Source organism: Maniola jurtina, chromosome 25 (assembly GCF_905333055.1).
Source record: "Maniola jurtina chromosome 25, ilManJurt1.1, whole genome shotgun sequence".
In the NCBI taxonomy this organism is placed as follows: Eukaryota; Metazoa; Arthropoda; class Insecta; order Lepidoptera; family Nymphalidae; genus Maniola; species Maniola jurtina.
Window position 1 is genome coordinate 4,248,516 of NC_060053.1, and position 14,016 is coordinate 4,262,531.

Below are 14,016 nucleotides of genomic sequence, written 5' to 3' on the forward strand. Positions count from 1 at the left end.
TTATACCTAATGCAAAAATTTAATGTGTCCTTTGATGACTTTTAGAACACTTTAATATGTGCTTAGAATGCAAAAAGATTCGATAGGTTTGAAATAAAAGCTTTGAACTGGCACTCTTTCTTTAAAAATATTTTTCCAATGGGTTATTTTTTATAAGATGTTTTGTATTCTACATTATATTTAACGGCCAGGTAATTTATTTGTTTACCAGTAATTTACATGTAGGATTATTAAAAGTAATCAATGGTTGAGGCCATCGATTTTAGAAGCGTTGAGGCCGCCTCAGTGAGTTTTTTCCTGAAATATTGTTTTCAATTTTTTTTTTGTTATTATATACACGGAAAGCCAAAAATGTATGAAATAGAATTTAGCATTCTCTTACAAAAATAGAAATATTTTTATTAAAATAATACAAGTACAAGTGCTTTTAAATCATCAAAAGTATCTAGCACTGGCTCGGAATGCCTTCCTACCGAAAAGAACTTAATTTTTTATATATTCTTTAAAGTATTTGAGTTTGTTATTAAATCATCTAAAGCCTCAACTACACGAACTTAGTTTATAAAGGAAAGGTGTAGATTAAAAAAAAAACTCAAAAAATACTGTCACGTCATATTTATTTTGAGAACAATAAAAAATGGCAAATAATATTCGCATGCAAGGAACGAAAAACACTATCATGCAAATATGTTTATACAATTTAAAAAGAAAATATTTATACAGGTATTTAATAAGTTTGAATAAAAGAAATGATTACATTACATTATAACACACGAAATGCTTTAATATAGATAAAAAATATTGGTTATTTTATAGACCCACAATCAACTTTTAACTTGACGTGTCCTTCGTAGAAGTTTTAAAGTATTCAAAAAATCGATTTCAAATTCTTCGACACGTTAACGTTTAGCTCCCCATAAATCTTATAAATAGAAAAAATATATAATAAAATAGACATATAAAACTATTCATGTTTTGAAAATACTGAGGTATGTAAACAAAATAATATGGGTAGCTATAGATAACAAAATAAAATATGGATACAGGATATATCGATTTAAGCTGATTCATACGAAAAATCAAAACAGTTCATAGTTAATTGTGGGTCCTATGTAGTCAAAACTATTACAAATGCATTTTACTAAAGATTCTTTGATTTATTTAGATTATCACAGAATATTTTTCTTCTATCATTTAAGTGATTTCACTAAATTATTTACGCTATCTAAACATTATATTTAGTTTTCATTCAAGATTTCGATTTTTCAAAGATTTTTTAACAAATTCGTAGAAATTAGCTTTATTTTTAAGTTCAGTCTGAGACATTATATCTGATTATTTTGTCCACAAAACTTTAAAAAGAGAATAAAACGCAAACTGTTCATATAGAACAGGATGAAAATGATAGCTTTTTTTTAAAATTCAGATACAAGTTAGCCCTTGACTGTAGTCTCACCTGGTGGTAAGTGATGATGCAGGCGGGCTAACCTGATATGGCATATCTGAATTTTAAAAAAAAAATTGTGTACAACATAATCAGTCATTGTAAATACTAATGGATTTAATTATATCTAAATAGAATAGAATTACTGTACAAAATACAAAATTCGTTAAATATAGAGGCTATACATAAAATTATATAAATAAATATATAAAATGTAATCAGCAAAAAAAAATGTGTTTTTTTCGCGTCACTAGCCCCTATTATTTTTGAGCAATACTATACACTTCTAAAATGTTATCTAATAGAAATTATAATATTATAACAAAATACAGTTTAAAAATAATTATTATTCGTAATTTCTTGAGAAAAATAATCATTTTCCTGACGGTGGTTATAAGCATGAAACATTTAATTATTTACATAAAACATCGACTTACAAATCCAACGAAAGCCGATAAAAAATAAAAACCTTTTTTTGCAATTTCCGACAAAACTTCATCCGTGTGGGACGGCCCTTATATCTTACACGTGCGTATATCTAGCTATTTACACTTCAGTCACATATAGGAACTTAATATATTACAATTACAAATGTAACTATTTCTTATTCTGTAAAAGTTCACTTCTTACACAAGTCTAATATTTTTACACTTTTGCTATACGTGCGTCGCCTGCGTCGTATACGTTCCGTTACCTGAAAAAAGGAAAAAATAATTTAAAAAATTTAATATTAACAAATTCTAGTTCTAGCATCATTTAAACACACAAATAAACTAGCCAAAATCTAATTCATCTTACTTCAAAATTGAAATAAAATAAAATATTTTTGTAAAAAGTAAACTACTGAATTTATCGATATGATTTTAGCACTGCTCTAACAGCCGAAATCAATCAAACAATCTATGTAGTTAAAATTTGTAAAAAATAACTTCTAACGCGCCATTTTAAATAATTATGTGTCAAATATCATGTCAAAAGTACGATCTTAGTCATTCTTAGTGCTTACTTTTGACATGACAGTTGACCTATAGAGGTAAAATGGCGCGTGAGAAGTTATTTTATATGGACTGAGAAGTTATATTATATACCTGTCTGTAATCTTAAAGTTACTTAGCAAAGTTGTTAGTATCAAAAACTAGCGGATATCCGGCGTGTGCTACTACGCTAAAAAAAATTGCCTTATCCCCTTTTTTTGTATTGGTCTAAAACCCATCTTGGCATTATTGCCTTTCTAATGAACCAATTGGATCATAAATGGTTTCAAAGTCTATAACGGGCACAGATAGAAAGGTTTTTTGTGTTTTATATTAAAGATGTACCCTATGGTATTTTTTGTCAAATAGCAAAGTTTCTAAGTTAATTGACAAGTAACAGATGAATTTCGGCCATAAATCACACAAGATTTTGTTTTTGTTATTCAGAGCCTATGAATAACAAAAATTGCGAAACTGCGCCGGCAGGATTCGAACCTGCGTCTTTGGACCCGACGGACGCTATTACCGCTAAGCCGCTCAGTCAGCTAAGTATTGGTAAAAACACTCATAACAAGTGTAAATTAAAAATTTTCAACACCCCCGACAAATCATTTTCAAATAAATAATTATGTATATCTAGGCAACGTCCATCTTGACAGCTTGACTTTTTTTGCTTGAGGTTATGTAACCTTCTTTTCTACAAGAAAACTAGAAAAGAGCTGATAACTCTTAAACGGCTGAACCAATTTTTTTGGATTATAGCTAAAAACACTCTCGATCAAGCCACCTTTCAAACAAAAAAAACTAAATTAAAATCGGTTCATTCGTTTAGGCGCTACGATGCCACAGACAGATACACAGATACACAGATACACACGTCAAACTTATAACACCCCTCTTTTTGGGTCGGGGGTTAAAAATAATTATAAAAACACAGATATGGTTATTAGTAGTTCAGAACTTCAGTAACTCTAGCGGTTCTACTCAAAAACCAATGACTTACTATTCCTTCTAACAATAACCAACGTTGATGATATCCTGTACGGTAAATTTCCAACTGTCAAAAAAACAATACATAACTTAATAGGGCTCTCTCCGTCCCTTACTCCATACAATCGTAGTTTCATTTGAAAATTAAGCAACCAAAGTCCATGAAATTTTGCAGACATATTCTAGAAACTAATATTTGTGCCTGTGGTGTTTTAAATTTTTCTAAAAACTACATAAGTTTTAAAATTACAGGGGCTCAAAGATTTGTATGAGAATTTTTAAGACCGCATAACTTTGAAACCGAATATTTTAACAGAAATCTGGAAAACTACGGCATAGATATGATATCAAATGAAATTGGAACTACTTTGTATGGAACGAGTGACGGAGAGACCCCTCTTAAAATCTGTCAAATACATGGTTTGAATCTCACAGCTTGAACCAATGCCGTACACTAAGGCTGAGATCCATAGAATGCACTTTGACATTGCTCAGACTTAAGACACTGTTAAAACGAGACAGCGTTATACCGCTGGTGTAAATCTGTCTCGTTTTAACTCAAACTTCAGTCTAAAAAAAGTCAAAGTTCGCTCTATAGATTTAAACCTTAGGCCTGTATATTCCTTGATCTATTGGGTTCGGTAATATCCGGACAATAAATACGCCCTCTTGCTAGTACCACCGCATGCAACATGCCTCGTAGAATGCTCCACACTCAGGCTATACCCTTAGTTAGCTTTTGAAATGCGATGCCATAGATTTCAAATACAACTAATTTTAAATGCAAGCTTTTCTTTTTTAGGTTTCCGTACCTCAAAAAGAAAAACGGAACGCTTACAAGATCAATTTGTTGTCTGTCTGTCTGTCTGTCCGTCCATCCGTCCGTCCGTCCGTCCGTCCGTCGTGTCTGTCAATAAAACCTATAGGGTACTTCCCGTTGATCTAGAATCATGAAAGGCAGGTAGGTATAGGCCTTATAGCACAAGTACAGGAATAAATCTGAAAACCGCGAATCTTTCTAAACTTTTATTTCGTTATAAAAATCATATTATCACCATAGGTACCATTCTAGAAGTAGGTAGGTCCACAGTAAGTTATAATAGGCCATTGAAAATATTGTATTAATAATATCATGCTTTTCAAATTCTATGTAAGTATTACTAAAAAGTGATTGTTTTTATGTATACTAAGTGTTTTTATATCAATAAATAAAAATAATAAATGTTACAAATACTCAAATATAAGCACTAATTTTTATTTCATTTCGAAATTAATTTAATATAGTCAGAGCCCGTATAATATTACCAATTCAATTTTATTCCGAGTGCTTTGTACCTAGTAGTGGTAAGGATTAAATATTATTATGTTCACTATTCATATCAAAAAATACCAGTATCAAAAACATTTTTAGAGTATTAAAATAAAAATTCCATGCATAACCTTAAAATAGCGCTAATAAAAGTCAAAGTCAAAATCATTTATTCAAAGTAGGTACAATTGTACTCTTTTTGATGGAATGAATATTATCCTTGTATCTATTCAAAGTACCTACTATACTATCGATAGTTATACGATATTATTACCGTATACACTAGTGTATATACCCACCACTAACCACTTATACCACCACCACCAGAAGAGTAACCACTTATAAGTCTAAAACTTAAAAGGAATTCCATAGAGTAATAGCAATACTACTAATATTATAAATGCGAAAGTGTGTCTGTCTGTCTATCTATATATCTGTCTGTCTGTCTGCTACCTTTTCACGGCTTAACAGTTTAACCGATTCTGACAAAATTTGATACAAGGTTAGCTTATATCCCGGGGACAGACATAAGCTATTTTTATCCCGGAAAATCAAAGGGTACCCACGGGATTCCCAAAAACCCATCCGCTTAACCGATTTGTATGAAATTTGGTACCGAGGTAGATTGCGTCCCTGTAATTGACATAGGCAACTTTTTATCCCGGAAAATCATACGGTTTCTACGGGATCTTTAAAAACCTAAATCCACGCGGACGAAGTCGCGGGCATCCTCTAGTATCACATAAAAGTTTAATGCAATCACCAATTTACCATCATATCTATTCTTAGTGTTATGAATATGGTATTGTTCAAAAATTCACCAACTAATACGAAATACTCTAAGAACTCATAACATCCAATCTGTCTATAATACCACTTATTATTAATACCCTATCTATTGACTAGACATGGAAAATAAATAACAACCGTTCAAAACAGTATTAGTATTAAATTTTCATGCGTGATTACCAATGCATCTAACCTGTGCATGAAATATAATATTACCATTGTATCTATTCTCGCTGCTATGTACCTGGTAGTGCTACGGAGTTTCGCAATAAGGTGGCGGCACGTGTATGGCCGCTGGTGTTATGAATATAGTGTTGCTAAGAAAATTCACCAACCAATAGGAAATACACTTAGAAATCATAGTGACCAATCTGTCTATATACCCTATCTATTAAAGAAAATAATAAGATTTTACAGTTATTTTTTACTATTAAGAATAACCGTTCAAATCAGTATTAGTATTTCATGCGTGATTACCAATGCATCTAACCCGTGCTTAACCATAAAATATAATATTACCATTGTAGCTATTCTCGGTGCTATGTACCTGGTAGTGCTACGGAGTTTCGCACGGCGGAATAAGGCGGTGGCGCGGGTGTGGCCGCTGGTTTCGCTGTGTGCACTTGATTGTTGTAGCCTAGGAGGTAAGTTTGAAGAGAATTACATAAATAATGGTATGATAAAAATCCTTAGGTAAGTTTGGAGTAATATGGAGAAAGGTAAGTTGTCATCATCATTTCAACCGATATACGTCCGTTAAAAAGATAATTTTCAAATAAAGATTTACTTTAATAAGTCGAGAATGAGGTACGATTATTTATTATAGATTAATTGGATTAGATAAAGTTAAAAACTTAAGGCGGATTTTTCGTAAAAATTGGCACTCAATAAGATATCTAGCTTTTAAATAACTAGCTTGATAAAACTAAAAATTCTTTTATTCCCTATCCCGTAGGATATTTTGAAAAATCAAGCCTTATTCCTTGTCTACATGATAAAGGAATTTTTTGGGCAAAATTTCAGCTTTTTAGATCTAAAATTTGGACTGGGCGTTGATGAGTCATTCAATGAGTGTTTTGAGTGTTCAATGAGTCTGAATGTTCTTTTTTATATATTTAGAAAAACTAAAGATCTCTAATTGAAACAAATTATAATTAGAAAATATATATTTTATATAAGTAGCAATTAATAACTAATTATGACTTACCTATGGAACTATTCCTAAGATAAGGATTTCCATACGTGGCGGCGTATCGCAAGTCGACGCCACTGTTATTCTTAGGACCCGTCTGGGCGTACACTGGGACTTGTCCTTGAGCTTGTGGGGCTGAAGGAAAAACTACTATTGTAAAAAATAATCACATGAAAATATTTATAAAAAGCTACTGAAAATCAAACGGTCAGTCAAAATATTGAACAAAAAATTGAAAATTGAGTATTTTAACTTACCTTCCCCACCAAGAGGTAAGCCCAAATTATTAATAGCATCAGTTTCGTCCGGTTTGTTCGTTCGTTGTAAAGAATTGTTCTGCGATCCATTGCCCGTCGACAATGGAATAGTTGACGCGGTGTCGATGCTACGCGTCAATGAACCTTGAAGCGATCTGTATCAACAAAAGGTAAGTTTGAGTTGTGACATAGGACTGAGTGTTTCTATAGAAAAGCTTTATATTTCTGACAGGTAAGCTTCACTAAAATTCAAAAAATTGTAACATTCAAATCTTCATTAAAATGAAATTAAAAAAAATTTACAAAAACGATAAGAAAATCAAAATATTTTTTATAATAATAATCATAAAATAAACATAGCTTTTTCAAAATAATCAAAAGTTACTTCATCGATATGATTTTCTAACATTATATAACTAATATATTATTGCTTAAAACATTACTTCAAAAGTACCTATTTTTAAATCTATTTACCTATACCTACATATTTTAACACATAAAACAACGACAAACAATTGTAAAGTTATGTATCTAAGCGCAATTTCGCACACAAAAAATATAAAACTACAAAAATTTCTATTTTTGTACCGGTCCTGAATTTTTTTATTTTTTTAAAGAATATTAGCCATGCTAATCATGACTAATACTCCCCTTTCCCCTCCAATTAAGCGTAAAGCTTGTGCTAGGAGTAGGTACGACAATAGTGCAACGGGTGGGGTTTGAACCGCTGACCTTTCGGTATTCAGTCCGCTCCTCAACCGTTGAGCTATTGAGATTTTTAGGATAATTACCTGCTTGTTGGAGGCACCTCAAGTTGCGTAGGCGATTGGACCTTGAGATGAGGGGGCGGTGCGTAGCCTTGTGGGTAGTCGTAGACATACGCGGCGGGGTTCTAGAGGTAAAAAAAAACAGTTTGAAAAACAATTCATAATTTAACAAGTGTAAATTGAAAATTTATAACACCCCCGACAAGTGAAGTTACAGTAACTAGAAAAAAGCTGATTACTTTCAAACGGCTGAACCGATTTTCTTGGATGATAGCTAAGAACACTCTCAATCAAGCCACCTTTCAATTAAAAAAAAACTAAATTAAAATCGGTTCATTCGTTTAGGCGCTACGATGCCACAGACAGATACACAGATACACTACGTCAAACTTATAACACCCCTCTTTTTGGGTCGGGGGTTAAAAAAAACCAGGACAACCTTGCCAGTAAATAAACTGAAAAATAAAAAGTTTCACATTCAAAAATGGCACCATACAGCCGGCATATTTTTTTTTTTTTCAAAAAAAGCCAGTGACAATCTGAATGATCTAAGAATTGAAACGATACCTCATACGTTCAAATCTGTTCAGGCATTTAGAAGTGACGGTGGAATGAACTAAGTCACATACAAGATTCACCCTGAAAATATTGCACTCCTTTTTTCGCGCAGTCGTGTAAAAATCAACGAACATCTAGGTTACATACCTAGAATTGAAAATTACTATTGATAAGACTCAAGATTGTAGTTTCTTAGTAGAAAACATAAAGTTACTTTTAATTGGAAACTTTCTAGACTTTGAATTTTAGTTTCGCATGTATAGTACGTAGGCTTAATAAATTCCTAGTCTAAACATATAAATATGAAAAGAAAGAAAAAGAAATAAAAGAAAAACGATTATTTTTGAAAGCTGTATTTAAAGACGGCAACCCAGCGGTTACAAAATTACACCACGTTAAGAGGGGTGTCGCCGTCACTCGCTCCATACACACGTAGTTCCAATTTCATTTGAATATTAAGCAACTAAAGTCCATGAAATTTTGCAGACATATTCTAGAAACTAATATCTATGCCTGTGGTTTTCCAGATCTCTGTTAAAATATTCGGTTTCAAAGTTACGCGGTCTTAAAAATTCACTTACAAATCTTTGAGCCCCTGTAATTTTAAAACTACATATTTTTAGAAAAATCTAAAACACCACAGGCACGGATATTAGTTTCTAGAATATGTGTGCAAAATTTCATGGACTTTGGTTGCTTAATATTCAAATGAAATTGGAACTACGATTGTATGGAGTAAGTGACGAAGAGAGCCCTGTTAAAACGAGATACAGTTTTTTTACCTCATTACTTATTTTGTGAACAGTAATTTATGAGAAAGATGTAACATGATACAATACGTTAAAGTTTAAAGGAACTTACCTTAAAATAAGTATCCGCATACGTAGGATCGGAATAGTCGTTGCTGTATCTAAACTGCAGCATGGGGTCGTCGTGACGTATGCTGGGCAGTGGGACGGGACCAGCTAACGGAAGACCCGCTGGGTTCTTGGAGTCGGAACGATCGGAGCTCGTGTATTCCTGGACAAAGGAAACCATGATGCATAAAGCTGGGCACATACTAAACAAACACCGTTACGGCCGAATCCATACTAATATTATAATAATATTATAAATGCGAAAGTGTGTGTCTGTCTGTCAGCTAGCTTTTTACCGATTTTGAAGAAATTTAGTATATACAGCGTTGGCTTACATCCCGGAGAAGGGCATAGGCTACTTTTTATCCCGGAAAAGCAAAGATGTCCCACGGGATTTTTAAAAAACCTAAATCCTAGCGGATGAAGTCGCGGGCATCATCTAGTAAGTAGCATTAATACCTATATATTATGAATTTTAATTTATAGACTAACGCTAGGCTGCAATCAGACCACTGGCAAGTGATGATCCATCCAAAAAAAAAAGATGCCTAGTCACTCTTGACTTGGATCTACTCATATTAAAATTTTAAGGGAAAACTTTCAGTTCCATATTCCAGAAGGTTATCCAGGTTCGAGTAATCAATCCTATCTGTAATCTGTTCGATAGGTTGGGTTAGTCCTTCCCCGGGATGTGAACATCTTTTTAGGTGAGGTTTTTAGTGAGGTGGGAGTCCGACAGAACCGCTGTGCTCCCCCGCGGCCGATGGTATCCATGACGGATTTTCCTCACGAAAAACAGGTCATCTAGTTATTCATAGAAATACGTACCAGAATAAATAACATGAACAGTATAATATATTATATTTCATGTAATACTAATAAGCTCCCATGATATACCTTCGCAGCAAATTAGTTCTAGACATAATATTTACTTGGTATAACCACATCTAATGCTATTACGTCAGCTTATTACATTCGTACATGATTCGAACACAGATTTAAGCAGAATTTGCAGATAACTTATTATACTTAGTATTCGTGAGATGTTAATTTAGAAGCTTCTTGAAGCGAATTGTGAAAACTGATGATAGCTATTATATATTCCTATCAAAAAGTGGTGATAGCCTAGATGTTAAAACGTCCGTCTTTAGTTCGAGAGGTCAAAGGTTCGATCTCGGGCACGCACCTCATACTTTTCGGATGTGCGTTTTCAAGCAATTATATATCACTTGCTTTAACGGTGAAGGAAAACATCGTGAGGAAACCAGCATGCCTAAGAATTCTCCATGTTCTCAAAGATGTGTGAAGTCTACCAATCCGCATTGGGCCAGCGTGGCAGGCTGTGGCCAAAGCCCTTCTCACTCTGAGAGGAGACGCGTGCTCTGTAGTGAACTGGCGCGATGAGTTCATGATCATAATTTAGTAAACAAAATCTTATGTTCCTCGGAGAGCATATTAAGCCCTCAGAGCCAATTAACATCAGTAACCATATTAAAAATGCGAAAGTATGTAAGTATGGAGATAGATAATGGTTAGTCCTTCAATCACGTCGCAACGGAGCAACGGATCAACGTGATTTTTTGCATACGTATGATTAAAGACATGGAGAGTGACATAGACTATTTTTATCCTGGAAAATCAAAGCCTCCTCCTGCGGGGTTTTTAAAAACCTAAATCCACGCGGATCCAGTTGAGGGCATGAGGTAGTTACTATCATAAATTAGTATAACGTGATCTTATAATATGTCCTACCTTGAAAAGCAAGTATGCCATCAGTCCCAATTATTATATTATTATCATTAACATCAGCTAATAACTGGTAAACTTATGAGTCGAAATTTTGCTCTCAAGTGAGTATAATTCAAACTTACCTAACACTTTTTACTTTATAATATAAACTTACCAAGTCATAGCTCCCGTCGCTCTGAGGTAACTGCAACTTCAAGTCACTTATATTCGAGCTTCTATCACTCTCTTTATACATGTCACTTGTAGTTACAGTGACATCTGGTTTCTCGCTCATTTGCTGACTCTTCTTCCTTCTCCTTCTATGGCACATGACGAGAAGAATCACAAAACCGGAGAAGACGATTATACCCGATGTCACTCCGATTAGTATTATGAAGAGTGGCAGCGTTTCTGTAACAAAAATTAGATTTTAGCACTAATTGGAACTTTTTTTTAAAGAATATTAGCCATGCGAAACATGACTACTCCCCTTTCCCCTCCAATTAAGCGTAAAGCTTGAGCCAGGAGTGGGTGCGACAATAGTGCAACGGGTGGGGTTTGAACCGCCGACCTTTCGGTATTCAGTCCGCTCCTCAACCGTTGAGCTATCAAGGCTCTTTTCTTTTTTGCTTATTTTTTAATAGGGCCTTATTTTCATTAAGAATAATAACATCAAGAGGAAACCTGCATGCCTAAAAGTTCCCATAATCGTCCCAAAGGTCTGTGATCCTTTGGGACGATTATTGGGACTCTGCCAATCCATACTTGGCCAGCGTGGTTGGAGTATGGACTTAGCCCTTCTCATTTTGAGAGGAGACTAGTTTCTCATATGGCTAAGGTTTGGAATACTCTTCAAAGATCTGTGTTTCCTACCAGTTATCTAAGTATCTTTAAAACAAGAGAGAATAGGCATCTTCCAGGTAAATGTGTGTCTACTGTCCATCTTAGGCCACGTCATTAGTACCTCAATTCTGTAAAACCTGCATCACACTAATATTATAAAGGCGAAAGTTTATGTGTATGTGTGTATGTGTGTGTTTGTGTGTGTATGTTTGTTACTCCTTCACGCAAAAACTACTAGGTGGATTTGGCTGAAATTTGGAATGGAGACAGATAAAATCCTGAATTAGCACATAGGCTACTTTTTATCCGGAAAATCAAAGAGTTCCCACGGGATTTTTAAAAACCTAATTCCACGCGGACGAAGTCGCGGGCATCTGCTAGTCAATCATAATTATAATCGCATTTGCTGTTATTGGTTAAAATGCAAATTGTTGCAACAATGCATTGTAACCAATAGTAAGCGACCGTCAACCAATCAGAGGAGATTGCGATAGTGGCATTGTCACTGTCATTCTACCGCAATCGAGCAGCAATTTCCATCAAGTGTGATTATGCTCAAGCGTGTGTGTGCCTATAATTTTTTTTTCTTTAACAGGGCTCTCTCCGTCACTCGTTTCCACTCGTTTCATACAATCGTAGTTCCAATTTCATTTGAATATTAAGCAACCAAAGTCCATGAAATTTTGCAGACATATTCTAGAAACTAATATCTGTGTCTGTGGTGTTTTAGATTTTTCTAAAAATATGTAGTTTTAAAATTACAGGGGCTCCAAGATTTGTATGAAAATTTTAAGACTGCGTAACTTTGAAACCGAATATTTTAACAGAAATCTGGAAAACCACAGACATAGATATTAGTTTCTAGAATATGTTTGCAAAATTTCATGAACTTAGGTTGCTTAATATTCAAATGAAATTGGAACTACGATTGTATGAAACGAGTGGAAACGAGTGACGGAGAGAGCCCTCTTAATCTCAGTAGTGAGCCGAAAATGATGTACCTACTCACTTTTTTTTTAAATAAAATATTACAATAAAACTTAAAGCTAGCTATCTAATTACTATACAAATCATGCCCACGTGGAATGGTGCCAAGAATACTGGCTGCATTTCCGCGCTGGACAGCCAGGTTGATCCGTTGCGCAAAAAAGGTACTGTACTCACTTAAAGGTTTAAGAGTGATAGCAGCGTTCGCATTGCCGTAGTCATTGGTGACACTGCAGTTGTACAAGCCGAAGTGTTTGGATTGACTCGCGCGAATCACTAAACTCGACTTGACGATTCCGTCTGGCAAGCTTTCTTCCAACGTTGCGTAATCCTGCGAAAAAAAAAACAAGTATTAATTACAAGTGTAAATTAAAAATTTATAACACCCCCGACAAGCGAAGGTTACAGAAGTAGCTAGAAAAGCTGATAACTTTCAAACGGCTGAACCGATTTAGATAGCTAAGAACACTCTCGATCAAGCCACCTTTCAAACAAAAAAAAAACTAAATTAAAATCGGTTCAATAGTTTAGGAGCTACGATGCCAGTTGCCACAGACAGATACACAGATACACAAGATACACAGATACACAGATACACAGTTACACACGTCAAACTTATAACACCCCTCTTTTTGGGTCGGGGGTTAAAAATAATTCCGCGAATTTGTGGTTACATCATTTAAAAAAATGTGTTTCAATTTTCAAAGTAAGATAACTATACCAAGTGGGGTATCATATGAAAGGGCTTTATCTGTACATTCTAAAACAGATTTTTAATTATTTTTATGTATAATAGTTTTTAATTTTATCGTGCAAAATGTTGGAAAAAATACCCGAGTACAGAACCCTCAGTGCGCGAGTCTGATTCACACTTGGCCGGTTTTTTTATATAAATCGGAGTTACCTGGGATTCAAACCCACGACTCTTGGTAAGGACCCGCCTCTACCTTTACACAATCACAGCTGATAACAAGTTTTGAACAATTAATCATGGAGGAGGATACAGTAGCACATTTTAAATTACTGCTTTAAATATCAATAGCGTAATCGAATAACAAAAGTTCATGAATATGAAATGAAATAATATTCATGAACCACTAACAAAAGCACGTAAGAGCTTACAACATAATAATATAATCTATACTAACTAATAAATAAAATTGGAGTGTCTGTCTGTAATTTCGAAATAACTACCGCATATTTTAAGGTCATATGGTTATTTGATACCATAACTGAATCACACGTTTTTAAAATTTTTGTTTGTCTGTCTGTCTGTCTGTCTTTTTGAAAAGGCTAATCTTTGGAACGGCTGAACCGATTT

General features: G+C 34.1%; 1 protein-coding gene across 5 annotated transcripts in view; it reads right to left on the minus strand.

Moving 5' to 3' along the window:
- Positions 1 to 599: 599 nt before the first annotated feature.
- Positions 600 to 14,016, minus strand: part of LOC123878143 (irregular chiasm C-roughest protein-like) — a 120,354-nt gene continuing 106,937 nt past the window's right edge. For 3 of the 5 annotated variants that reach the window (XM_045925238.1, XM_045925239.1, XM_045925237.1), the window contains exons 13-21: positions 12,873 to 13,026; positions 11,041 to 11,276; positions 9,142 to 9,300; positions 7,747 to 7,847; positions 6,956 to 7,110; positions 6,714 to 6,833; positions 6,054 to 6,143; positions 3,422 to 3,475; positions 600 to 2,138 (exon numbers count right to left, since the gene is read on the minus strand). In XM_045925238.1, coding sequence (XP_045781194.1) covers positions 2,101 to 2,138; positions 3,422 to 3,475; positions 6,054 to 6,143; positions 6,714 to 6,833; positions 6,956 to 7,110; positions 7,747 to 7,847; positions 9,142 to 9,300; positions 11,041 to 11,276; positions 12,873 to 13,026 — 1,107 coding nt within the window. In that variant the 3' untranslated portion in view covers positions 600 to 2,100. Of the gene's footprint in view, positions 2,139 to 3,421; positions 3,476 to 6,025; positions 6,144 to 6,713; positions 6,834 to 6,955; positions 7,111 to 7,746; positions 7,848 to 9,141; positions 9,301 to 11,040; positions 11,277 to 12,872; positions 13,027 to 14,016 lie in introns of all 5 variants that reach the window. The other 2 variants (XM_045925240.1, XM_045925241.1) reach the window with 2 other exon arrangements.